At 29.4% G+C, this 26567-nt stretch overlaps 1 protein-coding gene across 13 annotated transcripts in view; it reads left to right on the top strand.

Annotated features, from left to right (window-relative positions):
- LOC106690296 (serine/threonine-protein kinase OSR1) overlaps positions 1–20739 on the top strand; it is a 50537-nt gene extending 29798 nt beyond the window's left edge. For 9 of the 13 annotated variants that reach the window (XM_014435682.3, XM_014435688.3, XM_014435692.3 and 6 more), the window contains 11 exons: positions 2758–2945; positions 3146–3258; positions 5961–6211; positions 7020–7185; positions 7781–8016; positions 8611–8725; positions 9075–9179; positions 11240–11352; positions 12595–12639; positions 16175–16361; positions 17112–20739. In XM_014435682.3, the coding sequence (XP_014291168.1) occupies positions 2758–2945; positions 3146–3258; positions 5961–6211; positions 7020–7185; positions 7781–8016; positions 8611–8725; positions 9075–9179; positions 11240–11352; positions 12595–12639; positions 16175–16361; positions 17112–17192 (1600 nt within the window). In that variant the 3' untranslated portion in view covers positions 17193–20739. Of the gene's footprint in view, positions 1–384; positions 610–704; positions 856–2757; positions 2946–3145; positions 3259–5960; positions 6212–7019; positions 7186–7780; positions 8017–8610; positions 8726–9074; positions 9180–11239; positions 11353–12594; positions 12640–16174; positions 16362–17111 lie in introns of those variants that run through there. The other 4 variants (XM_014435690.3, XR_001344571.2, XM_014435691.3 and 1 more) reach the window with 4 other exon arrangements.
- The last annotated feature ends 5828 nt before the right edge of the window (positions 20740–26567 follow it).

Here is a 26567-nt window from a genome sequence, read left to right on the forward strand (position 1 = left end):
AAATAAATCTATCAAATCAAATCAATTTTGGGAAATAAGTGTAGTCGACTTCTCATATAACGTTGGAAAGCCAAAGATTTTTTAAAAATATTATATTTAGCATAGAAAGTCGTAGAAGGTAATGGAGAGTGCTGAAGAAGTTATAAAGAAAAGGACTCTTTTAAAAACTAGAGGAGTACTGGGATTAAGGGTGAAAACAATAACACTGAACATTGTTTATAACAAGCTTAATCTAGAGAAACTTTTTCATAGTAACCCGAAACCACAGATTAATAGTATTCCAAGAACATTCTTCACTTATTTTTCGTTGAATTAGAATCTTCATGTGTTCAAGTATTAAATTTTATGCAACAAAAAACAAACTTTTAATCATAAAGAGTAAAACGTGCAATTTAGTGAATATAAAATTATTGTTATTTAGAATGTATTTTCCATGATTCGGAATTTCTGTTTAAGTTTGACTGATTTTGAAGCTAGAGAAGAAAATATGCAATTTCACGAAAATTCGGCCACTAGTCGTAACCAACACGAAAACTAACCTCAATGATATGAACATTTCTCATTTATAGATAAAACATTGGAGAAAAATCTTGGCATTAATGCTCGGTTGTGAGTGGAAACATTTTTATTTTTTCTATTTAAAAATAGACAAATTTAATAAATTTAAAATTGTAAATCGTTTTGATATATAATCGTCATTTTTTAAATCTGTTATGTAATTACCATATCGATATCCTAACCTTCTTTTTTTTTTTTTTTTTTTACATTTTCGTATGACTATAATCTTAAACACGCTGGTGAAGAAATGGCAACGTATCTTTGTACCAATAAGTGCTCTCGCGGAGAGTGCAGCACGTACGTAGTAGTTGTATACATCTTTGATAATATTGTTAGATCTAATTTCTACAACTTCTAGAAATTAAAATATCTTTATCTTATAATAAATGTTTTAAGGGATTAGTATAATAAGCAGTCCACATAGTTGGTAAAAATCAATTCCTACTCTATAAAACGATTAAAAAAATCATATTTTCAAATTTTATAACTTAAAATTTACAACTTTATTCAAATAAAAAATATGAATAGTAAATGTTTTGTGAATTACAGTACAATGGCATGATATCTCATGCCATAATATATATGCAATATATCAATATAATATATTATCAAAAGTCTATATATTGGCTTTTGGTGAATCTATCCATTGGTAGAACTCTAGTAAATAATATATATTTATAGATTAGGTCTGGAAATCATCTTCTTTTCAAAAAAGAAGTTAGAAACTGGTGGTTTTGGTTGGTTAGCAAGTTTATTATGGTGTAATTGATATCTGGTTCGGATTAGACCGGATATTCCATATAAACATTAAGGTCTTTATCAATGGTTTTATTTGTGAAAAACATATATACCCCTGTCTTATTTTGGTTGTCGGGTTTATTTTTTTAATTTATATACACCTTTGGGTAGCTCATTGGTAAGGCAATGGACTACTAACAGGAATCCGTCAGTGACAGATAATCATTATCTGTTACTTGTAGCTGTTGAGTCAGCCCTATGGGTTCAAAAGCCCTCCAGGGTCCATCCAGCTTCATAAAGTGGGTATATTTAATTCGGTAAAAATCTGGCGGTCGAGCGTGATTCTGACCATATCACCTTGCACAACCGTTGGTCTAGTAACAGTACTTCCCTACAAAGTACTGCACCCCTTCGTGGGTTGTAGCGGTACAGATTTAATTTAATTTATATATATATATATATACATATTTAATTTCATAAATTGATTTCTGTTTTAGAGGTGCGAAATCCAAAATTCAAGTTTACTGCCTCACCAGTCGCCGGTTTCCCAATGAAAATAGAAACAAAAAAATAACATAACAATAATAGATATTTTTCCATTTTTCGCTCATAACAAGAAAACTGAACAACAAAGTTTATCAAATCGTCAGCCGCCAGTACCACATAGATAAAAAAATGTCTTAGAAATTAATTCAGTTTCGCTTTTGTTACTAGAAAACTAAACATTTTTCAAAGATAAACGATCAATAACAAATAAAAACAGAAATCTTTCGTCACATTTTCGCGAACCCACCAAGGCATACTAGAGCAGCTAAGTAAGAAGGCCATTTTCAGTGTCGTAGGTTAATTGAAAATTAAATTTATTATTTTCATTTCGTACTGAATAGATCTTTATTTTCATAGTGAAACCGGCAAATCTGAAATTCGGATGCCAAATCGATTCCACTAAATCGAAAATTACGATCTAATAAATAATAGTTCAAATACCTCAAATTCTTTAATGCAATTTACTTTTAATTAAGGGCGTAATAATGAAGAGATCTATTGTATTTATATGTTTTGAAAAAAAGTTTTTAAAAACAAAAAAATAATTTTTACACTTTACGAGAGAGGGGGGAGAGTTTATTGCTGTGCCGAATCTGCTATTGATCCAGCAGACTAATAAACAGAGAATCATTGAAAAAAACTTCAATAATTTTTTTCTTCGGAAAACTCTTATATTAAAAATTTAAACTGCGTTTATTAAATATAATGTACGATTTAGTGGGTATTATTGAGAAAACTCTTAGATTTTGTGTACATCCACTCCAACTAAGCTATAAAAAAGTAGTTTTACTCCTTAAATATATTTTTAATTAATTTTAAATCTCTTTCCAAGCTATAATAATACATTTAGAGATTTATTATATTTATTTCAATAATGTAATTTTACAATATATCTATTTTGTCAATTTATTACAGAAAAATATCACCGGGCATCATGCCGCCTGGTTCGCCGGGGATATTTCGAAGGAAATCGGCTTCGTCGGATGAGGCAACACTGAGTTCCACGCTCCTTCGTAATGACACAGTCGACTCTGTGAAAATGTCGGGGGCACACGTCCCTTGGCCTAACACCAAAGAGGACTACGACCTTAAAGAAGTCATCGGTAAGTGAAGTGTTCTTCTATACTCTCCATATTGTTATTCACAATGAAAGACCTCCGAGAAGATAGATCAAATAGAAAGATAATTCAAAACATTGATCTAATATCTCTAGCCCTCCCCACTCACCTACCGGTCCACTATAACCTCTCCTTTCTGTTATATAACAATAGTCCGTAGTAATAACAAATTTTGTTTCTTGGAGGTGTCGGAGCTACTGCTGTTGTACACGCCGCTTATTGTAAACCCAGGCAAGAGAAATGTGCCATCAAGAGAATCAACTTGGAAAAATGGAATACAAGCATGGAAGAACTCCTGGTAAGTCTGCTTATCCTTATCTCATGAATGCTATTAATGATTCAAATATATTCATTCCTCAAATTTTCCCGAGTTGTTTTAACAATATTCAAATAAATGTCAAAGTTTATTACAATTCAGACATGGTACAGAAGCCTGTCAATCTAACCTTATCAGTTAACATGCAGTGATTTCAGTTACACACTAAACTGTGTTATAAAAACTGATAGCTTAATTATTCGACATGTTTGAATTGACTCTGTTCAAATAACTTAGTGCAGTAGAAAACTGATTAACCATTCTTTTTAGGACTGAGACATTAAGGAGAAAAACTTGTTAATCCAGAGTGTATAAATGTTTAAATTAAATTCACAAATTTTATTAGATCAAGTTAATGTAATATTAAACAAAAATGTCTTTAGATACATGATTTCCATAACCTTACATATGATCTTTTAAGCCTTTATTAGTTATCAAAAAGTTGGTTATTTTGATTTTTTTTTTTAATTTAGGGAACTTGTAATAAATAACTCTATACACGAGTCCATTTGAAAATATTGAAATACTGAGTGCAATGTGCAAAATATATGAGGTTATTGAAACTAATTAATTTTACTTTAGCTGTCATGGTTAATTTAATAATTAACCATTACTTAAAAAGGAGAATGACGCAAATATAAAATAGTTATACGGTCCTAAACATTGATCGAAGAAAGAAATACATAAATGTGTTAATCTGAAAAGTTGTAAATTTCCTGGACTATAGGAAATAATGTATTGAAATTGATTTTAACAAAATTGTTACTACACCAGTAATTTTATTTTGTTTAACTCAATTTAGTGTTTTTCCAACGCTTCATTCATTTATTCTTTCATTTTTACTGACAGTTAATTGGTTAGTTAGGATTATTCTGTAATTAATTCCTTTCCTTTAAAAACGAGCTTGCCCTTGATATATGAATAAACGGCACTTATTTTTAAAATAGACAGGCTTCTCGGATGCATTGCTCAGTTTTGATTGAAGTGTTCCCGGCCAGTAATATTTGGTCATTAGGTTTTGGATGACTGCCAGGTACATCAATAGACTAAAAAAGAAAACGAAAAATTGAGATGCCAATGTTGTACATCCTATTTATAGCTTGTTTATTTTGCCTCTGCATTTTTCATTTGAAATATTTACAAGATTTCCTTCCTTTACTGTTTATTATGACAATCCTACCATTTCATATTTTGTTAAATAATTTTATTTTTGTTCATTTCTCTTGCTTGTTATGTATAAGTTATTACATTCAATAAAATCATTTTCTTAAAATAAATCGGTGTAGTAACGAATAATGACCTTGAATTTTTTTAAAAGTAGAAACTATTATTTCATTTTTGCTTGTAATATAAATAACATCTTTTTGTTAATGACCTTACAATCAATTCTTAACCCAGGGGTGAGATTACCTTGAATTTTCTGAGTAATGTCGATTTCATACTGTTTTTTTTTTTTATGAATCCTCTGAACTATTTCTAGCACTGTATAAGAAGCTATGTACAAGGACTTGTGTTTTTATATGTATATACATATATTTTTAATGAAATCAACAAAGTTCTGAAATTATTAAAACTATTATTGTAATGAACTAATATTTCATGAGACAAAAGCATAATAAATATTTCTTTTTAATTTCAAAATGTCTTAAATTTGTTCAAATTAATTAATTAGTTTAATATTATTAATATTAAATACCTAACTGGTTGTTATATGTAGTGCAAGGCATCAATTTGGGTACGAAGAGTCATTGTTTTACAAATCTGTGGTAGTGCGTGTATCTCCTTTTATTTTACACCAGTGTAAATTAAAAACTTTCTTTTTTTTTTTTTTACATCTCGAGTTAAACCCACTTAATATTCATATTAAGTTTTATGATAAATATATGATTCCTCCCTGTGGATAACTTCAGTTTAAACCAACTGCAGTTTCACTGTATTATCAAGTTAACATCCATTGGAGTTGTATTACATCATGTGGTGAATACTAGAACTGGATAAATAAAGCATATCTTTTTCATAGACATGATGAATTCATGACCAAGTGTGTCTGGTTTATTGAATTATTTCCAAAATTAATGTGGAAAAACAAAAATACTAACCACTTCCAGAACCTGAACACAGAACCCTGGTTAATGACATGTGTCCACACCAGAGCAGCCGCTATAGTGTACAATAAGAGCCTTTAGGCTACTACCGTACACAAACACCAGTGGTATGCGTTTTGTAGTAGTGGATGCTAAGTGAAATATACGGGGACCCACCTCTACTTTAATTTATATACATTGATTAATGTTATTTTATAATGTGGATAAAGATTAATTATTAACAAATAAATTTAGAAATTACCCCTTTTTTATAAAATTAAGTAATATTTATGTATCATTTCATTGGTATTATGTAAAAAGGGCAAGTATGATAATTCAATCTTATAATATATTTTATACTTTTATGACGTTTGGATAATTGTTATTGGATGAAAAACCTACAATGTTTTTGTAAACTTAAAAAATTCCTGATTGCGTTTCAGATAACTTAACTAATTAGTAAAATATTTCAGCAAAAAAAATTCCTCAATTAGTTGAATTTGCTATTTTTATAGAACACCAAAACATTATTGGAAATTTGTTTATCATATCTATTAATTTTTTCAAAAATTGATATTTTTAACTATTATGGTTTTGTAGAAAGAGATTCAGGCAATGTCCTCCTGCAACCACGAAAACGTTGTAACTTATTATACGAGCTTTGTTGTGAGGGAGGAACTATGGCTTGTCCTACGCCTGTTAGAAGGTGGATCCCTCCTTGATATCATTAAGCACAAGATGAGGGCCACGAACTGTAAGCATGGTGTCTTCGACGAGGCTACTATTGCGACTGTACTGAAAGAAGTTCTAAAAGGCTTAGAATATTTTCACAGCAATGGCCAAATCCATCGGTGAGTTCAATTTTTTTTTATGATGTTTTATAGATAAATTGTCTGTATCGAATAATTCTATTTGTTATTATCTAATTTGGAGTTTTATTTAACCTAAGAAATTAAAATTTAAAAAAACAATTATCATATGGTATCAATTCGCTTTTTGAGTCTAAGAAATAATTCATTTTTTTGCTTGCTTAGTCTAATAGGTTTTTAAATATAACTGAACAAATAGGTATAAAATATAATTTTTGAAAAATTTAGAACATTTTGCTTTATTTTTTTCTAATTTACTGTATTTGCCTGAATAAAAACGAATATAGTTTTATTTTTTCTGGAATTATCTCTGATAAAATGAAGGTTCGACATTTATTCAAATTCTGTCTTGGAAAATTTGATCAACCCAATCCAGGGCTTATGAAGTTATCACAGAAAAAACTTTTCATAGGTTATTTTCATGATTGGAGACTAAATATAGTTTATATTTACAAAAATTAAAAATCATTCAATATTTTTGGGAGGTAAAAATGCAAAAAAAAATTTGTTCAGAACGGGATCATACTTATATTCGAGGACAATTTTTTTTTAAACTGAGAGCTAGGAAGGAAATTGAAGATTATATAGAATCGAAAAAAAAAAAATATTTGTTTTAAATCTTACCTTGAATTAGGAATTTAGAATATTAACCTAATCAAGTAAGTTTAAGCATCTATGAAAAATAATTTCAAAGCTTCATCACAATATTTTTATGATTTTTATCGTATCAGATTTAAACGGGCACATATCTTTTTAAGATCTGTATTTGAAAATTGATTATTATTTTTAGAGATATAAAAGCTGGTAATATTCTCCTCGGTGAAGATGGTACTGTTCAGATTGCTGACTTTGGTGTCTCGGCTTGGCTGGCTACAGGACGAGACTTGTCAAGACAGAAAGTTAGGCACACATTCGTTGGAACCCCTTGTTGGATGGCCCCAGAAGTTATGGAGCAAGTGAGTTACATCTTAGTCTTAACCTGTCCTTAGGCATATTGACACGCTTTCTTTGATAAAAGGTTGTTAATTTATGGAAACTTTCCGAGATAAGGATATCACAGGACCATGTAGAAAGTAACCTTGCTTTCAATTTAGGTTCTAAATGAATAATAATCTTGGTACCTGTAAAAATTTATTTTGTCTTCGCTCAAATGGTATCAAATTAAAATTGTTTGAAGTTTTCTTTTGTCATTGACTTATTATTTATGATGAATTATATTCTTTGTTCATTTTAATACACAGTTCTAAAAATACCATGAATATATTAAGATATGAGTTATGTTAAAAACATATGATTCTTTGAAAAATTTAATTAGATATTTATTCATTCCTAGTTTAGAATGAAAAAATAAACTACAATAATTTAATGTTTAAACAAATTAAGTAAGGTACTTATAGATATACTATATAGAAAGGATTGTCTAAAATATTCTTCATAGCAAAAATCTATATTTTTCCAAATATATTACAAAACACTTACATCTACTCATTTCTTCATTGTTTTTGTTACTGAATACAGAATTATTGACAAACTTTATGGTTTTTGTTTTAGGACCATGGGTATGATTTCAAGGCTGATATCTGGTCATTCGGTATCACGGCTATTGAAATGGCTACCGGTACAGCTCCTTACCACAAATATCCTCCTATGAAAGTGCTGATGCTTACACTTCAAAATGATCCACCTACGTTAGATACTGGAGCAGAAGATAAGGACCAGTACAGGGTCTATGGAAAGACGTTCAGGAAAATGATAATAGACTGTTTACAAAAAGATCCAACAAAAAGGTAATAATTATAAAAATCCATTTTGAGTACTTTTGTTACAATTGTGCTTTCTGTAGCCAAGGGAGTTAAGATGTCTACCTTAGCAACCTTGTTACTACATTGGTATTGGTTCAAATCAGCCTATGGGATTTGAATTTTATTTCATGGTGATGCCACAGAATAAAAATTTGACCTCCCCTCCTCTACTAATCATGGTTAGAATTGGTTGGTAACCTGTAGATTTTTTTTTTATGCATATATTTATTACTTTTATAGATATCATTGCTTTTATAGTATTTATTAGTTTTAGCTTAATATACTTATTGATTTTATTTTAATCTTTGTATGCATGGGTTAGTGTTTTTTTTTTTTTTTGTATTGACGGAAAAAAGATTTTTAGAATTGAAATAATGGAAAAATTAAACAAGAGCAATAAAAAGCTAGAAAAAAAAAATTAAAATGTGTTAGGGAACAAATAATAAAAAGGAAAAAATAAATCATGTATAACTTTAGTACTGATCGCAGACAGTTCTGAATATTCTAGTAATATAAAGAGATATCTGGAAATAAAATTAAATATTTGTTCTATAAGTTTTTACTATTTTATTTTTTCAGACCAACTGCTACAGAACTTTTGAAGCACCCGTTCTTTAAGAAGGCCAAAGATCGTAAATATCTTCAGCAGACATTGGTTGCTATTGGTCCCAGTTTGGAAACTAGGGTTCAGAAGGTTGGTAATCCTATTTGATTTTTAATATTTTATAAACTTGCAGGAATTCTAAGTCTATTAAAGCTCTTTTTTACCCTCTTTTTATCCTGAAAAACATTATGTAAAAAAAAAAATCATTTTAAAGAAACATAACTAAAAATCAAAGGATTTATAGTAAGCCAAAATTATTAAAAATACCTCTGTATTAGATTTTCTCATCTAACCTCATTAATTTATATAGGACTCATAATTTAGATTGATTACTCTTATCCACCTCCGAGTTGAAGTCTAACTCTGCAGGAACATTTTAGTCTTATTTTTTAATGTTAAAATTTTTTTTTTTAAATCTATGAAAACATTTATTTTTTAGGCTTCAAAAAGGCAGCCTGGGACATCTGGACGTCTCCATAGGACTGTGACTGGAGAATGGGTTTGGTCCTCAGAAGAGGAAGGAGGATTTTCCAGTGATGAAGAGGTTTGTATATTAAATAGTAATTAAAAAAATAATTTATAATGATAATTATCACTAAGAATACAAGGTTAAGCGACCTGAAACTGAGAATGAACATCAAATCACAGAATTATGGTAATAATCCAATCACAAATATTCATTAATGATTGATTTTGTCATTAAATATTAGCTTTACAGTTAATTTTCATCATATGTCAAATGAAATATTTCAATAAAATAACAAGATGCCTTTTTATAAGAATTTTCAATTGCATATCGATCAGTTTCAGTTTACCTAACATATATTGGGTCTATTACCACCAAACTTCATCGAGGTCGCTAAGAGTTTGTATCATGATAATCCGAACATAATAATTAAGAATTTACTAGTTGTTCTTTCCAAAACCGGTTACTAATTTTATGCAGATTCTTTTTGGAATACAATTTATACGAGGCATGTCCAGAAATTATGAGTACTCAATTTTTGTTAGTTAAAAAAAAAAAATTAGAGGATATTGTATGTATATGTTGTTCGTTTTTCTACATAATCCCCTTGTATGCAGGTTGTAATTTGTGACACAACTTTTTTGACACATCCCAACCAAATCAGTTGAAAACCCCTTGGCACTAGTCACCGTATGCAACAAACATATTCCCTTCATCAACATTCCCTCTGTTTGTTTTTTATTGCTGCCTTGAGCTTTTTTAGGGTTTTACAGAATTGTGTTGTAGTAATTGTCTGCTCTAGGGCAAAATATTGATCAAAATGATCCCTTTATGGTCTCAAAACACCAATACCATCATTTTATTTTGCCAAAATTGAGGTTTTGAATTTTTTGGATGATGGGGAATCAGTGTCCTGTATTTTTGTCTTAGCGGTACGATGAGTCACCCATACTTCATCACAGCTCATAACTCATACTAGGCCGGATTTCTTGTTGTCATATTTTACAGAATCTGACATTACAAGATGATTTTAGGTTCTGATGTGTGTTCAGGAGACCCCTCACTACTCCTCAATGTTGCCATATTTTGAAAAAAAAAATTCTGAACATGCCTTGTGATTCTTCAAATCTCAGATCCTTGTAACAGTTCATTATAATTTAAGACAAATTTCTACTATCAGGTTACCAGCATTAGCAAATATAATAAGTTTAAAATTTTAAGTTCTTCAGTACCAAGGAGATCAATCAGCATCTAATTGTTTTTAATAAGCCTTTGATTATTTTTAAAAAATCAATAGTTTAAAACTAGTGATGTTTTGCTGAATGTCGTTAAATAAACGACATCCGAAATAAACAAAAAAAGTTTTGTTTTTAAGGTAATTTAAAAAAAATCTAATTTTTATTATTGCATTGAATCAGAGGAGCATATTTTATTATGCTTTTATTAAATCGATTTCTATAATTAAATTAAATCCAATCTTATTTTATGAGCACTATCCCGAAAAATTTATGTTTTATATGATACAACTAGATGGCAATTTTAAGTAATTGAAAATTATGAACCACACCTATATTTTGAAGAATAATTTTCTAGACTATAACAAAACTTGAAAAAAAAAAATAATTAACGATCTATTAAATTTAGAGTGGTTTTGTATATTGAAAGCTTTTTTTTTTTTTTTTTTTTAGTTTTTATAACATTGTATATTAATAGGTGTTGGACCTGCTCTGTCGGAATTGGACCAGTATATTTCCCCAACACAGTTTATGTTACATGGTAAAATAAGATAAACAACAGTTGAATATCATTTTACTTTTTTACAATTCTTTCTCTTTTTATGAAATACTCGCTAAGCTTATGTAACTTACAGTTATAGACGAGGTCGTAGAAATTAGTTGTAGTTGTGAGGAACATGGCTATGATATTCAATCATTTAAATTTATGTTCTTAAATACTGTTTGCTTTTTTTTTTTTTTACTTTTCTAGTAGTTTGATAGATTGCTTTATCTGCAAACAATAATTCGCTTCTTTTTCTTTTTTTTAAATAATCTTTTCAATTTGATACATTTGTAACTTTGATTTAATTTATCATTCCATACATTTGTATCAGTAATTAATGAAACTGAATTTACTCCTAGGGTGCTGAGAAGCCGATGAACAATATTGGTGGGGGTGACCTGTCCTCTGGTAGCGAGAAAGATCTAACTGAAATCGACGGTGGTACACAGCTCAATCTGGTTCTCAGGATGAGGTAAATATTTATCTTGTTTTTTTTTTACTTATTAATGTTATTCCTATTTCATACCTCTTTTAAAAATAATTTTTTTGGACTAATTAAAAACTGAATATTGTGGATTATATACATTAGAGGTGAGGACAAAAACATTTGTTATACATTAAGAATAAGTCATATCGTTGTTACTATTTTTTAACAAAATAAGGTTAAAAACTTTTTCTTGATTGACTTCAATTCCTCCTTCACCCTGTTTTTACTGTACATTAGATTCTCTCTTGCTTCACTGTGTTTTATTCATGTGATTGTTTAAACCATGATAATTCAGTTAGAATATTTACTCTTCAAAATGGTTGTGTTATATCAATAATTGCTTTGGTTTTCATTATTCTGTAATTTTAATGGCCATCAAAAGTAACAGAGAATGGGGGTAACTCAATATGAGCAAATTCAGATCTTCCAAAAATGACTAATCTCATTATAGATCGTTTTATTAAAATTTAAGTATTCGGGAAACTCAAATCAACTACTGGAATTCGCTTGTTTGTTTTCAGGGAACATCAATCTCAGAATCAAGCATCAAAGTTTTGATGCCGATACCACCAATCGTTCTCTACACATATCTGCCCCTCCAAACCCCAATCAGCGTTAACGATCCTTAAGCAATCCTCCCATCTGTTTTGTTCTATACCTCGAATATTTACGTATTGGTTCGGTGTTTTATAGCATTTTTAGCAATCCGTTCATTACTAAGTCCCATAATCTTGTTATTTGCTGCATTGCTATAACCTGAATTATATAGATATTGGTCTACATTATATACATTAGTTTTACAAGAAAACTAAATTTCCTAAAGATTTTTTCAACAATTTATATCAGCCTTAAAAAAGTTATTAATGCATAAAACCTTAATTTATGAAAAATTGCAATTATCGTGTTTTACAACCGAACGTTTTTTATCATTGAATTTATTGAACAATTAATTAATCCATAGTGTAACTGATAGATACCTGTCCGAGCATTTGGATCATAGCTCTTGAAAAGTAATAAAACTTCATGTTTTGTCGATGAACCAGAGTATCATATAAGCAAACATCACGATAAATGTCATTGTAATATTTAGTTACTTAGGGCTTATTGGCCCTAATCATTAAGCTAGTGACTCAACCTATAATTAGCATTATGATAATAATTTGCCTCAAATTCTAATATTTTTTCTGATCTGTTGCCAATCCATTTGTTTGAATTGACGTTATGAAGAACCCCTAACCTTTTAACGTACATTGTACTTGAAGATCAAGATGAGTAAGTTGCTATTTCAATATTCTAAATTACCATCCTGTTTAATATATTACCGTTTTTTACTCCACCTAATTATTATTCAGATTAAAAGAATACAGTCAACTTATCTTCTGTGTCAAAATTAAATATGATTTTGTCTTGAGTTATTTTAATACTACAGTTATGCTCAGAATTTTTCTATCCAAAAAAAACCTTACAGTTTTATAACATTTTTCCTTATAAATGACATTGGGAACAAACCCTTAATAAATAGTTTAAAATATTCCAATTTTAATATAATACTATATCATCAAACTCATGATTATAATTTTTCATAATGAGATGTAGATAGTTGACCGTAGATTAATACTTGAAGAAGTTTATCGGGGGGTGCGGTCAGCAAAGAACAACATAAATAAACAAAACAATATTTATTTATTTTATGCCGACGTTTCGACCTGAGTTTCAGGTCTTCATCAGGGATAGTGGCGTGTAAAGGGCCTTTACACGCCACTATCCCTGATGAAGACCTGAAACTCAGGTGAAAACGTCGGCATAAAATAAATAAATATTGTTTTGTTTATTTATGTTGTTCTTTGCTGACCGCACCCCCCGATAAACTTCTTCAAGCATTATAATTTTTCCTTTTCTTTGTACAACAGAGATTTCATCTGTGAATATTACTTGATATATTTTTTTATTTTGGTACATTTTTATTTTTGTGTGATTTATTCTATATGGTTGTGCAATCCACTTTATGTCCATTGAGATTGTATGATATACTTGCTGGTCATGAGGTGGTCTTATTCTTGATATTAAAGAAATGCTTAGAGGTCCGAATAATCTCTTGTTTCCAACCTGCACCGTTCATGTGCAACATCATCCATCGTTAGGATAGCGGTCTTTACCAATGGATGAACTTTGGTCTCCCCTCCCTCTATGCCTTCAGTTCACACCTTCTTGGGTTTAAAATGAGTCTTAGTCTTGTATTAAAACAGATCCCAGAGTTATCTGACTCCTTTCTCTAACAAATAATATTTTCTAACACAAACACTCCTTGGGAATCCTCTGACTATCTAATCTTGGCCTTCTTGTCATGACTAGGACATAGTCTGTCCCCTCTCTTTTCAATGGTGTAGTGTGGATCTTTGTAATTCTCACAACTTCCACATTTACTCCAACACTTTAGAACTCTTTACTAGGAGCAAGTTCCTCAATCGTTATAGTGTGGTGCACCACTGGGGGTGTTGAGGCACCACCTTAGCTACTATAACCACAAATTTTGATTTATCCTTAGTTATATATTTATCGTTTATACTTGCCCATGCTCAGCGGAGAAGGGGGTGAGTTAAAGAGAAAAAAAATAAATATAATCGCAAAAGGAAAAAAAGAAACAAAACAATAAAGAATAAATTGCTCCTTAGGCGAATAAAATAAAGAATAAATTGTGCCATGTAATTTTTTTCACTTGGAAATGATGAAAACCCTTAAACAATATGCCCACAATATAACTACAATATACCCTATATAAACAAATATCGAATTATGACCACTGGCGAATACCTTTACATGTAGGTAACAGAAAACCTGGGGGAAAATGGCATTTTAACTCCCACCTGTTGAATTATCGTAATATTAAGTGAACATAACCAAAAATACATAAGTTGAAAGCAGTGTACATGCATAAGAAAGAACAGCTGAACTATGTATACAAAAGTTTAATAATAAGAAGAAATATATGTACACAGAATGAAAAAGGAAAAAAAAAGAATTCTTATCAAGTAATAAAACAACGAAAACTTGTTGAATTAACCTTAACTTAAATGCTTAACCTTATCAACTAAATTTACATTATTATACAAAAGAGTATAAAAGCGATTATAAAATAAAATTTAGTTCGAACCCCACATAGTCTTTGGGTGTACTCCTGCCAGAACACAAGGGTGTCCGATATTTCCTTTCCTGTCACTGTCTCACCTTCCTCATAAGTATAAAGATGATACCTGCCACAACTCTCCTATCCAAGACGTGCTGAAGAAATGTTGCTACGCAACAATGTTGCTACACTCCACTATATCCCCACTTCTAGTGTTAATGACCGTCCATTGAAGTAGAACACCATAATTTTGAAAACCAAAACGATACATTTCTTATATGGTGATATTTCGGTTTAAACAGTAAAGACACAGGGCCTGATAGACTATCACATTGAACAGTCATAACGTGTTCAAAAATCAAACTGTCCCCTTTACAAAACCAAAAGCCACTCCTCTCAACATATCGTTCGTGTTTTTTTTTTTCACCATGACAACCATCACACCTCTTGTCTACGCAGATATCGCCAGTGTTTTTATTTCATCATGGCAACCGTAACACTACCCATGTTTGCAATGGTCCTCATTCCGAATGGGTTTACTTTTAATTTGAGTTGGTCCCACAGAATGGAAACCCCAAAAGCCTGGTTAGAATAGGTAACCAGCCTCAAGGATAACCTCCCCTTCCCTCCTCCCATATGTCAGAAAAGACCAGGTAAAGGATAAAAAAATAAAGGTGTAGTGCACGCCACTTTCCTAATCATGCCTACGAAAATGAGCTTCTTCTGTTTAATCTCCTTCTTTCCCTCCCATTACTTTTAGTTTTCTCTTATAGGAAGGTCCATCCTCTATTTAATACTCTCTTCCCCCTATGGTGCATTAACTTTAACATGTTTCTCTCGCTTGCTATTGTTCTCAACTAAGACCATCTCAGCTTCCTCCTTAGCCTCCTCCATGCCATTGTCATTCATCGTTGCCACGACACCAGCTCCCACTTTATCATTACTCTATCGAGGAATCGTTCATCCTGGAGCACGACTTTGCCAGTGTGGCACTTCTCCTCTCCACTTTATAATTCTGAAGCAATGTATGAAATTCCTTCTGTTGGAATCTTTGTCTATGGCTTTTCAGTGTGACTTCATACCCTCAATGTAACCCTTCGACATTAATGTTTTCATCTTCACTCACATCAAGCCTACATCTAATTTGGATCTCAAATTAGACTATGGGTTGTTGGCTTTCTCCTTATAATGGCTTCTGGGTCCGTTTCTTCATTATAATCTTGAGATCTATAGCTCCAGATGGATGTTATTAATATTAATTAATATATAGCCATATTAATACATAACATACTTCACAGTTGCATGTCATTTAGTCTTCTACATCCTCCAGTGAACCCATCTTTCCTTTGACAAAATTTTCTGGTTGATACTTTATTTTTGAAAATATTAAGGCATTGTTTTAAATCTTAATTAATTGTCTAGGAAAAATGGCAGATATTATTTACTAGCTGTTAATTATAATCTATAAACAATGATTATTACTAAATTAGTTCTTCTACAGTATTTACTGTTTTTAAACATAAAACTTTGCATTGGAAAAAAAAAAAAAAAACAGTAGAAACTCCTAAAAACTGAAATCCCTTCCTAAGCTGAAGAGATTTAGTGATACCCAAAATAAACATTTAATTATAATGATCTTTTAAATAATTTCATTGTTAATTATTTATTGATTTTCCATTCTAGGAATGCTAAACGTGAGTTGAATGACATCAGGTTTGAATTTGTCGTCGGTAAAGACTCGGCAGAAGGCATAGCTTCAGAATTGGTGGGTGCTGGTTTAGTCGATCCTAGGGACATTGTAGTCATCGCCGCAAACCTCCAGAAACTCATCAACAGTCATGGAAACCTTCTGTCTGTCACATTTCCCTTGGTAAATATTTAGTATTTAAATATAATCAAACCTCTAGGTATTGAATATGAAGTTTCCTTAAAAAAAATTGGATACATAGAAAGATAAAATTTTTCATAATAAAAACAATTACAATTATTTTTCAGATTAAAGATGTAATATGGACAATATTTAAGGTCAAAGAAGTGTCAAGGGAAATATTCTAAGATTAAATAAAACAAAAATTAAAAAAAAAAAAACTGAACAATACAAAACGATTATTTGCAAAATTGTACTAATTTGGTGATAGCATGACATTGCTTTTTAAATCCATCCAATCCAATATAGCAAGCTTTTCCTCAAAGTGTTCCATATTCAATGAAAGAAATTTTATATTTTAAGATTAAATTATAAAAAAACAAAAAGGATTATTTGAAAAATTGTACAAATTTGTTGATAGCATTACGTTTATGTTTACCTTTAAGCATTAACTGAAACTTCTAACATAAATTGATGTTTACATGTCGTGTATTTTGAGACATAACTTTTTGTTTGATATATAGAAATTTTATGCAATATACAGAATATATTTTTCCAATTAAAATTCGAGGTTCCTAAAAAAGGTTTAATATACAGAGATTTTCTATATATGTAAGGTAACTATATTGAGGTTTGACTGCTTGTTGTAGTTTCTCAGTCAAATCATAAACTATTTTAAAAACTGGCCTGATCAATGATATAATTACACATATGATCATTATTGTATATTGATATATATTTTTTATTTTACAGAATTCTGGGATTGCTCCAAATGAGACTGTGAGCGAGGCAGCTCTTATCGGTTTCGCCGCTATCTCTATTCTAGATTTATAAAGTCTAAGGTAAGATGGCCAGAAGAGCAAACAGGGAGCTCTCGATATGCCTGTAGCTCTGTACGCAGCTTATAGAGACTCATATTCCTACGTTTTTCTGTACATCCCTCGGGCTGGGAGGTTTGTGCCATGTCAAATTTTTTAAAATAATAAACCTGACATTAAATGTATCTAGTGGAAGAGAGAAAGTTATGATCGAGCTGAAGGGAGTCGACTGATTGTTGCACAATATTTTATTTAAATTGTCTCACTATATTTATGTTTAAATTCACTCGATAAATAACAATGAGTGCTATATACCTATCTGAACCACTAGGCTATAGATCTTATTGTGTATTCTAATAACATTTCAAACAATTTTTTAAATTTCTATGTTTTTCGGCCTTTTATTCAGTTTCTTATCTGTTACATCTTACTTTTAAACTATATTATATCAATCACAAAATTTGTTGAATAGATGAGAATACCTCACTAGAAGGTGTGATTATTCAACCCAATTTTCTATATTGAAATACTCAATTTAAGGTTTGCTAGATCTATATGAATTTTAATAGTCTTAAACATAATAATTTTCTATTCACTAGTCAAATATATCTGATAATTCCAATCATATTTATTGATTTTCGTTGCATCATTAGAACAAAAGAATTATAAATATATATTTATTGTCTTAATGAAATATTATTCTAAAGCAATAATAAAAAATAGCAAATTGAACAGATCTCACTGACCAAATTAATTATAAATTCTTTTTGAATTATTTATAGTACTAAACAAAAATAATTAGTATTCATTTTAAAGGCAAAATTATTTCACCAATTTAAATAAAACAAAATGTTCAACATTTCGGCCATCCGCCATATTCAGGAACAAAAACATAAACTACACATTGTAGTATTCACTTAAAGACTCGAACACAAAAGAGGTTATAAAGGATTTATAGGCCCTCTAAATCAAAATCCCCTGTTTAAAATTCTGTCCTACCAATATTATTTATTTATTTCAATTTAATATAGTAGAATTCAAATTATTTAGGTTAAAAATTTATTTTGTGTTACTCTGGAATTTTAGTTTGTCAATAATATTGGCCTTAAAGGTAGTGTTTTAGCTGAAATGTTGAAGATTTCATTGCATTTAAATTGGTGAAACAATTTTACCGTTAAAATTAACAAATTTACTTTCACCTAAAATAAATTTGATGTATAAAAATAATTGTTGTTTTTATATTATTCAAAAACTACTAATGACAATTCTGTGGCTTAATGCTCAAGAATAGCTGATGCTAAAATTTTCATTTTGTTAGGCATAATTAAAAAAATCAGCTGAAAACTTGAGGAGTTAGATTTTTTAAAAATTACATTGATTGGTTGTGCAGGCTAATGCCATCAAGTTTGATTGCCAAATTTCCTTTGTTTATAAATACATAGGTTTATAACCAATCTCATCTTGATCGAAAATTTACATAGACGTTCTTGCGTTAGTCACAGAATATTGTCATTAATTGATATCACACCTTATCCATCCAGTAATCATGCTAAATGGCTGACCATAGTCTCTCTGTAACTTATTATTAAAAAATTTAAAAGAGTTTGTCTTTCATTTGTAGTTGTATGGCATTTTTTTTTAATACTGTTCTATTTTGGTTCCCATAGTAACCTTCTCTTGTTAACTTCTTCCCATAACTTTTCTGTGTTTACTTCATCCAGTGCTATACTGGAGCGGATATGTAAACCATGATGGATGTTAAGTTATTAAATAAATAAAGTAATAAATCAAACAAAATTATTAATTATAATAATTCCTACATGAGTAAAACGTTTCTTTGTATTCATTCATTCTCTATGTTTATTTTGAACGATTCTAATAATTGACAGTTACATGTTCCTATCCGCTAGTAGTAGCACTAGAGTAATACTATTTATTTTCTTACCTGTCTGTGACCGAGGTTAAGAGAAAATCAAATATATACTGACATACTGCTTCAAAGTAATTTTTAAAGAGAAGTGTCATTGCTGTTTACTCATTAAAGTTAATTTTACTGAGAATATTTTAATTAAAAAAATTATTACAACACTGAAACACCTAAACCTACATTTCAGGCAGGTATTATTCAGAAGCTCTAAATGTTATCTATTTTGATAACAAAGGACTATCAGCGCTACCTGGTGTAGAAAAAGTTAACTAGTCTAACCTCCCTATGGTAACTAAATGAGAACAGTTTTTTTTTCTTTTTGTTCAATAAATAGTATTATTTCAAAGTCTACTGCATTATCCATTGGGATCTTTAATTATTATGTTCAAATTTTAATTTTTGAAAAATAAATTGATTTGGTTATTTAGTGCTTAATTCATAATACTCGTGAAATTCTTAGATTTCTATTTGTTTCATAATAAGAATCTGATTATTATTTGGTGCATTCGGTATAAGTTTTTTTTATTTAAGGTTATCAGGCTTCTTAATTTGTTGTATATATTTATTTAATTTAAATTATTATTATTTGTTTCGTTTTCAAAGTTTCCAACATAATATCAGTCATACTTATAAAGTCGAGCAACGAAATTTGGCCTCTTCACCTCATCATCAATGTAAATATTGCTTTATATGATAAATTATAATTTGCTTTTCATTTTTTAGAAGGAAGTTTATATTTATTTTTGTAAATTATTATGTGTCAACATGTAAAACATAAGTAATCTGTGAAGACAATTTAACATTATTTCTTTGTTTACTTAGTAAAATGCATCATAAAGAAAGCTCGGACATACTCCTTAAATATTATGTCTATAATATATTATCTTTACCTCTGATATGAATCTCAAAAGTCAATTATTTCTTATTACAACTCTTCTACTTTCATTGCTAAATTGTTTTTGCCTCGGTGTATTTTACTTTTGAACTGACAATTTCACGATTCTGATTGACTAGTCATTTTCCTTAGATGCAAATCGACAAAAAAACAATTGCAAGTGACCACTTAGCAAGAAATCGATGTACTTAAATCTTTTTTCTAAAAAAACAAAACAAAAAAAACATAGTAATAATTTTGATGTACATATTTGTTGTTATTCGAATAAATAATTAATATTATAAGGTATTTTTGTTTAATAATGAAGTATTTTTACTGTCTATTATAGAAAGTCTGATCACATTTCCTGTGATTGGAAAAGATAAAACGTTAAATGTTAGCACTTTTCGGTAGTAGCCATTTACAAACAATATCTTTGGTAAAGTATCAAATTATTCTGTAGAACTTGAAGAGTCGAAATAGGAAAATTATTTTTATTTTGTTCAAATGTATGTCTTAAAAAAAAATTCAATTTTTATTTTCCATTTATTAAATTTATTTTTTATTACTATGTCAAACTATCTTTTCCTGTTAATATTTAAAATCTAATTTTCTTACCTGAAATAATTACTGTATTCTTCATATATTTAGTTGATAATAACGTGCCTGTATTATTTTTTAAACATTTAAAAAATAAAAGCTTTAATGCTTATTATAAAAGTTTTATTTGTAATAAAATTGTAAGGCCATTTTTTAAATTTATTTATTGTTTTGTGAGGTTTATATTTCATTTAAGTACTGTTTAAAAGATATATTTCAATACAAGTATTTATATCTATTTTTGTTGTTTCTTTTCCTTATTAATTTCCCTCAAGAACTTGTTTTGTTATTATCAATCACAGATTAAAACTTTTTTTTTAAGTAGTTAATATTTTATTATAATTGTTATTAAATAAATCCATATTTAAAATCAATTAGGTCCATGGTATGGTAATATGAACTTGGTTTTGTAATTTATTAGCTTCTGTATTTCAATTACTTATTCTGGATTTTTTCTCCAGAAATTCAATTTTTCCAAAGGATATTTAGTTCTCACTTTCTTGAGTACTTCTTCATTCCCGGATCAGTATTTGAAAGGGGAGTGTGGACAAAAGATTTGGAAGAAAATTGAAACATAATGAAAAAAACACTGAGTAACTGCTAAAAATAACTGTAAACAAAGAACTATTATAATATTAACATAATTAGTTTAGTTTATACATTTTTTGCCCCTTTTTTTTTTTAATGTTAAATTATGAAATACTAATTTGACATACTTAAATATTCAGGGACTTCCTAGCTTGAGAAAGTGTGTTGCTTACATAGCATAAAATAATTTTAATTATTTAATTATAATTTAAATACCACTAAAACCCATGAAGGGCCATGGTTGGAGTAATTTGTAAGGAGGTGATTTGGTCAGAATCATGCCCGACCTCCTAAATTAATTGGGGTGAAATAACTGCTTTTTTTTCTCCTCTTGGGCTCTAGTACTACGAGTTCATATAACCAAGTTTTGAAAAATGGTTAGTGTGTTAACAACCTAGCTCAAAAGGAAAAAGTTGTACAAAACTGAAATTAAATATTTAGAGCATGTGTATGCCTGGAATGTCACGGTATGCTTTTATAATCAACCAACTGGAAGTTACAAGTAGAAGAGAATTAATGTTACACCTTTTAAGGATTTTCTCAAAAACAGGAAGAATTTTCAATACTAAAAAAATTATATCTATTCAAAAACATTTATGGCATATTACTGAGTAATTTAAGCTATCGAACTTAAAAATGTATTGAGCGGTTCACTCATAAAATGGTTATAAAACTGCAGACGAACATACTCAACTCATTGTATACTATAATATTTCAGTGTTTTGAACTAAAATTTTAAAATATTTAGGGTATAAAATTCGAAGCATCAAACTTGAAAAGTTTGATCGTTCCAAAAAATAGTTATGTAGGTATTGTGTATCCAAGATAAGTTTGCCTGTTGGGAAGGGAACTTGTGCAACCTCCACCCTTCTTCCCTCCACATGATTACAAACCCCTACTGCAGAAACAAACCAAGAGGGTCCAGAACTTGGTAATACCCAACCACAGTTCGGGATTAGATGGATATTTGGAACACATTTATCCCCCTATTCTGGGCCTCCTTAGTTACTATGGGAGATTATCCTTTATCCTAGACTAGTACAGTTTCTTATTGATTCTTATTTTGCTTTGTAGACAAATATATTGATAGCTCTGTTATGACATGCTATTTAAGAGCACAGTATCATCCAAAAAGTCATTTTTGAGATTTGATAATGATTGTGTTCAGAAAAAAACTACCTCTTTTAAAGTTTATATTTGTTTGAATATAATCGGAATGTCGATATTTTCTTTCAATAATATCAGAATATCGGTTTCTAAAAAAAAAAATTATATATATAAATAAAAGAAGTATTGATAATATACAGTTCAAAGTAATATATCTATAATCATATATTCAGGAGGAAAGATTCGTGCCAAAATATAATATGATAAAGATATTCCAAACAAAGATGTTATTTAATCCAAATATCGATATTTTGTTAAAGAAAATATTCAAGCTTAATAATAGTATTTCGATATTTAATATTGATAATTCATCATATTCATTTCGATATCTGACATTTTTATAATTATTTATTTCTAACATTAGCAAAAATATTCTGATATTATATTATCAAAGGATCGATATATTGTTTCAATAATTTAACATCCATTTGATCTTTGATAATGTTATTTATATCGATATCGATAATTGGCAACAATATTCTAATATTATTTATTGAAATGTCGATATTTTGTTTAAAAATACTAGGCAAATTTAAAATGAAATATTGATAATTTGTTTCATTAATTTAATATCAATTTCGATATTATACATATTTGATAATATCGATATGAAAGATTATCAACAATATCCCGATATTATTTTATATTTCGGCTATTTTGTTTAAAAAGGCTAAAAAATTAGTTTGATATGTGACACTGGTTATAACATCCATATGAAAATTTATTAACAACAGTAAGATATTATTTTATAGAAATATGAGTAATTCGCGACTAAAAAAAGTTATGAAAAATATAGAAATAGTATTTCGATATTCTATTTTGATAAATTCATATTCCTTCTATTGAAATATCGATATTTTACATTGTTATTAATATCAATATGGAAGATGAGAAAAAGCATATAAATACTTTTCCGATATTTTAAATTAATAAATTCACATTCTTTTCGATATTCAACATTGTTACTAATATCAACATTGAAGAAAAAAAAAGTGTTCCGATATTTTTTCATCGAAATATCGATATTTAGTTTAATAAGATTAAGAAAATTTTATAAACAGTTCATAAATAGTTTTTCGATATTTTAAATTGATAAATTCATGTTCCTTTCGATATTTTTCATTTATATTAATATCGATATCAAAGATTAGAAACGATATTTCGATATTTTTCTTCGTAATGTCGATATTAGTTTTGAGAAGATAAGGAAAATTTTATAAAAAGTTCAAAAAGAGTTTTTAGATATTTTAAATTGAGAACTCCAAAATCGATAAAATATCAATATTTCCATTTTTAATTTTTTATATAATTTTCTACTCTTCCTAAACAAAATAACGATATTTCGATAATGTAAAATAAAATATCGATATTCCATTTTTCAATTTTCTAGTCTTTTTAAATAAAATATCAAATATATCGGAATATTATTGCTCATATTCCATATCGATTACAACAATAGAAAATATCGAAATAAATATGTATTTTTTAAAAGAAAATATCGATATTCCATTTTTAAATTTTCTATAAAGTTTCTACAATTAAAACAATTATATTTTTGTTTATATTTGTTATGTTTATGATATGGTTGTCTTGTGTTGCTTTGGTTTATTTTTATTAACGGTTTCTTATATATTATGATGTCAGGCTATGTCATTATTTTATAATTATTATTACTTTAATTCATAAATTTTCGATATCGATATTTCGATATTTTAGTTCCGATATAATATCGATATCGATATTTTTCCTTCGATATCCCATCCTTACTGAGTATGTGAAATAGGACCCTCATACATTAGAAATTGAAGGTGGTGAAAAAAATAAGCGAATTTAAAAAAAAAAATCAAATTTTTATTCGAATAGTATGTATTGGACTAACTTTGTATTCGAATAATTTTTCATTCGACTAATTTTTTATTCGACTAAAATAGTGTTTTAAGTATTCTAATAAAAAAGTATTCGAATTGTTTAGTCATATTTTTATTCGAATAAAAATTTATTCGTCTCTCGTCAATCGAATAAAAAAGTATTCGTCTCTTGTCAATCGAATAATTTTTGTCCAACTGTGGCTGTATTATACCTGCAAACAAGCAGGTTATAAAGCAACACATTAACCTTCTTTCAGCGCCGTCGGAAAATAAGAAACTAGATATTACACACCAAATTAATGATTTTGGGGATCGTCATGATATACATATTAAACGTCCGTAGCAGATTGAGTCATCACAAAATATAATTTTATTACGTCATTATCTTTATGGCGGTTATTATCTACTACTCGAAATTTGCGGCATAGCTCTTAACACCTTAAATGAAGGAAATTAAATATAAATAAATAAGATTAAATATAAAACTTATAAAAAGTACCAACAAACACCTTTAACCTCTTAATAGCTCTCAGTTGCAACTAGAAAAAGAACAATGGTGGAGATGCTACACGAGCGCTCTCACAAACCCCTTCGATCTGTGTCCAAAAAACCGACTCTGGACGGATCGGCAACGAGCTTAGGCCAACTCGTACAAGTCTGAGTTCGCCATGGCTTGGCCAACATGAGAGGCCCCTTAAGGGGGTCTTTTTTTTTCAAGGATGAAAGATTAAGAATTAATGGGTTAGGATGGTTAAGGAGTTTGGAACAAAAAGACGCATATCTGTTTTGGGTCAAATCTGCAACGAATGGGATATTAAGGTCTTTGTGAATAAGTTTATTTGTGACGTAATAAGGAGCATCAAGGATTTTACGTAGGATTTTGGATTGTAACGATTGGATGCCGGTAGAATTTGATGGTTTGGTGGAGCCCCAGAGCTCAATTCCACATGTCCAAATTGGTCTGATTATTGTAGTGTGTACTAATTTTTTTGTAGTGAATGGGAAGTTTAGAGCGTTTGTCAAGTAAGTGTTGTACAACAACAAAGTAAAAATGATTTTTTCAAAATTTTCCCATTCAGGAAAATGGCTCTAACGATTTCGATTAAACTCAAATTATTTCAATGTACAACTGAATAACCTTCAATATCAGCTAGTCCAGCTACCTGAAGAGAGATAACTGACACATCTCATGTCAGTGTGGAAGCTTGTGTCAGGATACAGGACCCTCAAGCCACTTGCGACCAGGAATCCTCTTCGAAATAAAAGCCGTTTAATTTTAATTTTATACGAGGAGAAGATGATTGTGGGGTGCGGTCTAAATGTAACACAAATAAGTTGAAATAACTTATTTAATCGTGCCAACGTTTCGGCCAGAATTTCTAGCCTGGATCAGGGCTAAGAACAAACAAGATAATAACAAATGAATTCAGAAAATATAAACAGAATGACATAATTAATTAATTCTATTCTGTACAATTATGTATTTTATGTCATTCTGTTTATATTTTATTTTCTGTATTCATTGGTTGTTATCTTGTTCTGTTCTTAGCTCTGATGAAGGTTAGAAACTCTGGCCGAAACGTTGGCACAATTAAATAAGTCACACTAACTTATTTGTGTTTCATTTTGACCGCATCCCCAACCATCTTCTCCTTGTACGAGTCATCCACGGTCAACTATCTCTCATGATTAATTTTGATGTTGTTTAGTTCAAGTAATTAACCAATTAATATTTTAATTATTGGAGAAAAACATATAAATAACTCTGTAAAAGGATTTGATAATTTACTAAATATTCTTTTTTTTTTTTCAGTTTAAAACCCATTTCCGGAAATAAGAGTTGTAATATAGACGTGTTATATAACATAAGTGAAAGTAGTGCGCAGCGCTCACCACAACATATTTTTACATTATTTTGGTACTAACATTGACAAAACTGATATTATTTGGTCCAAAGGTCAAGCCAATAGACTTGGAATCCTAATCAAGAATTGGTTCAAACTTCACCATTGAACCATTAATTACTGATATATCCTGTCAATCCCTCCTGGCATATGATAAGATCACATAATCACATAATAATGTTTATTATCCTTCTCACATTTCCTACTAAATGTGTACTGAACATTAAAAATGCTACACTAAAAATTAAAAATTAGTATACACTACAATAATCAGACCAATTTGGACATATGAAATTGAGCTCTGGGGCTCCACCAAACCATCAAATTCTTCACGCATCCAATCGTTACAATCCAAAATCCTATGTAAAATCCTTGATGCTCCTTATTACGTCACAAATAAACTCATTCATAAAGACCTTAATATCCCATTCGTTGCAGATTTGACCCAAAACAGATATGCGTC

Source organism: Halyomorpha halys, unplaced genomic scaffold (genome assembly GCF_000696795.3).
Source record: "Halyomorpha halys isolate HHAL.00 unplaced genomic scaffold, Hhal_1.1 Scaffold1649.1, whole genome shotgun sequence".
Classification (NCBI taxonomy): Eukaryota; Metazoa; Arthropoda; class Insecta; order Hemiptera; family Pentatomidae; genus Halyomorpha; species Halyomorpha halys.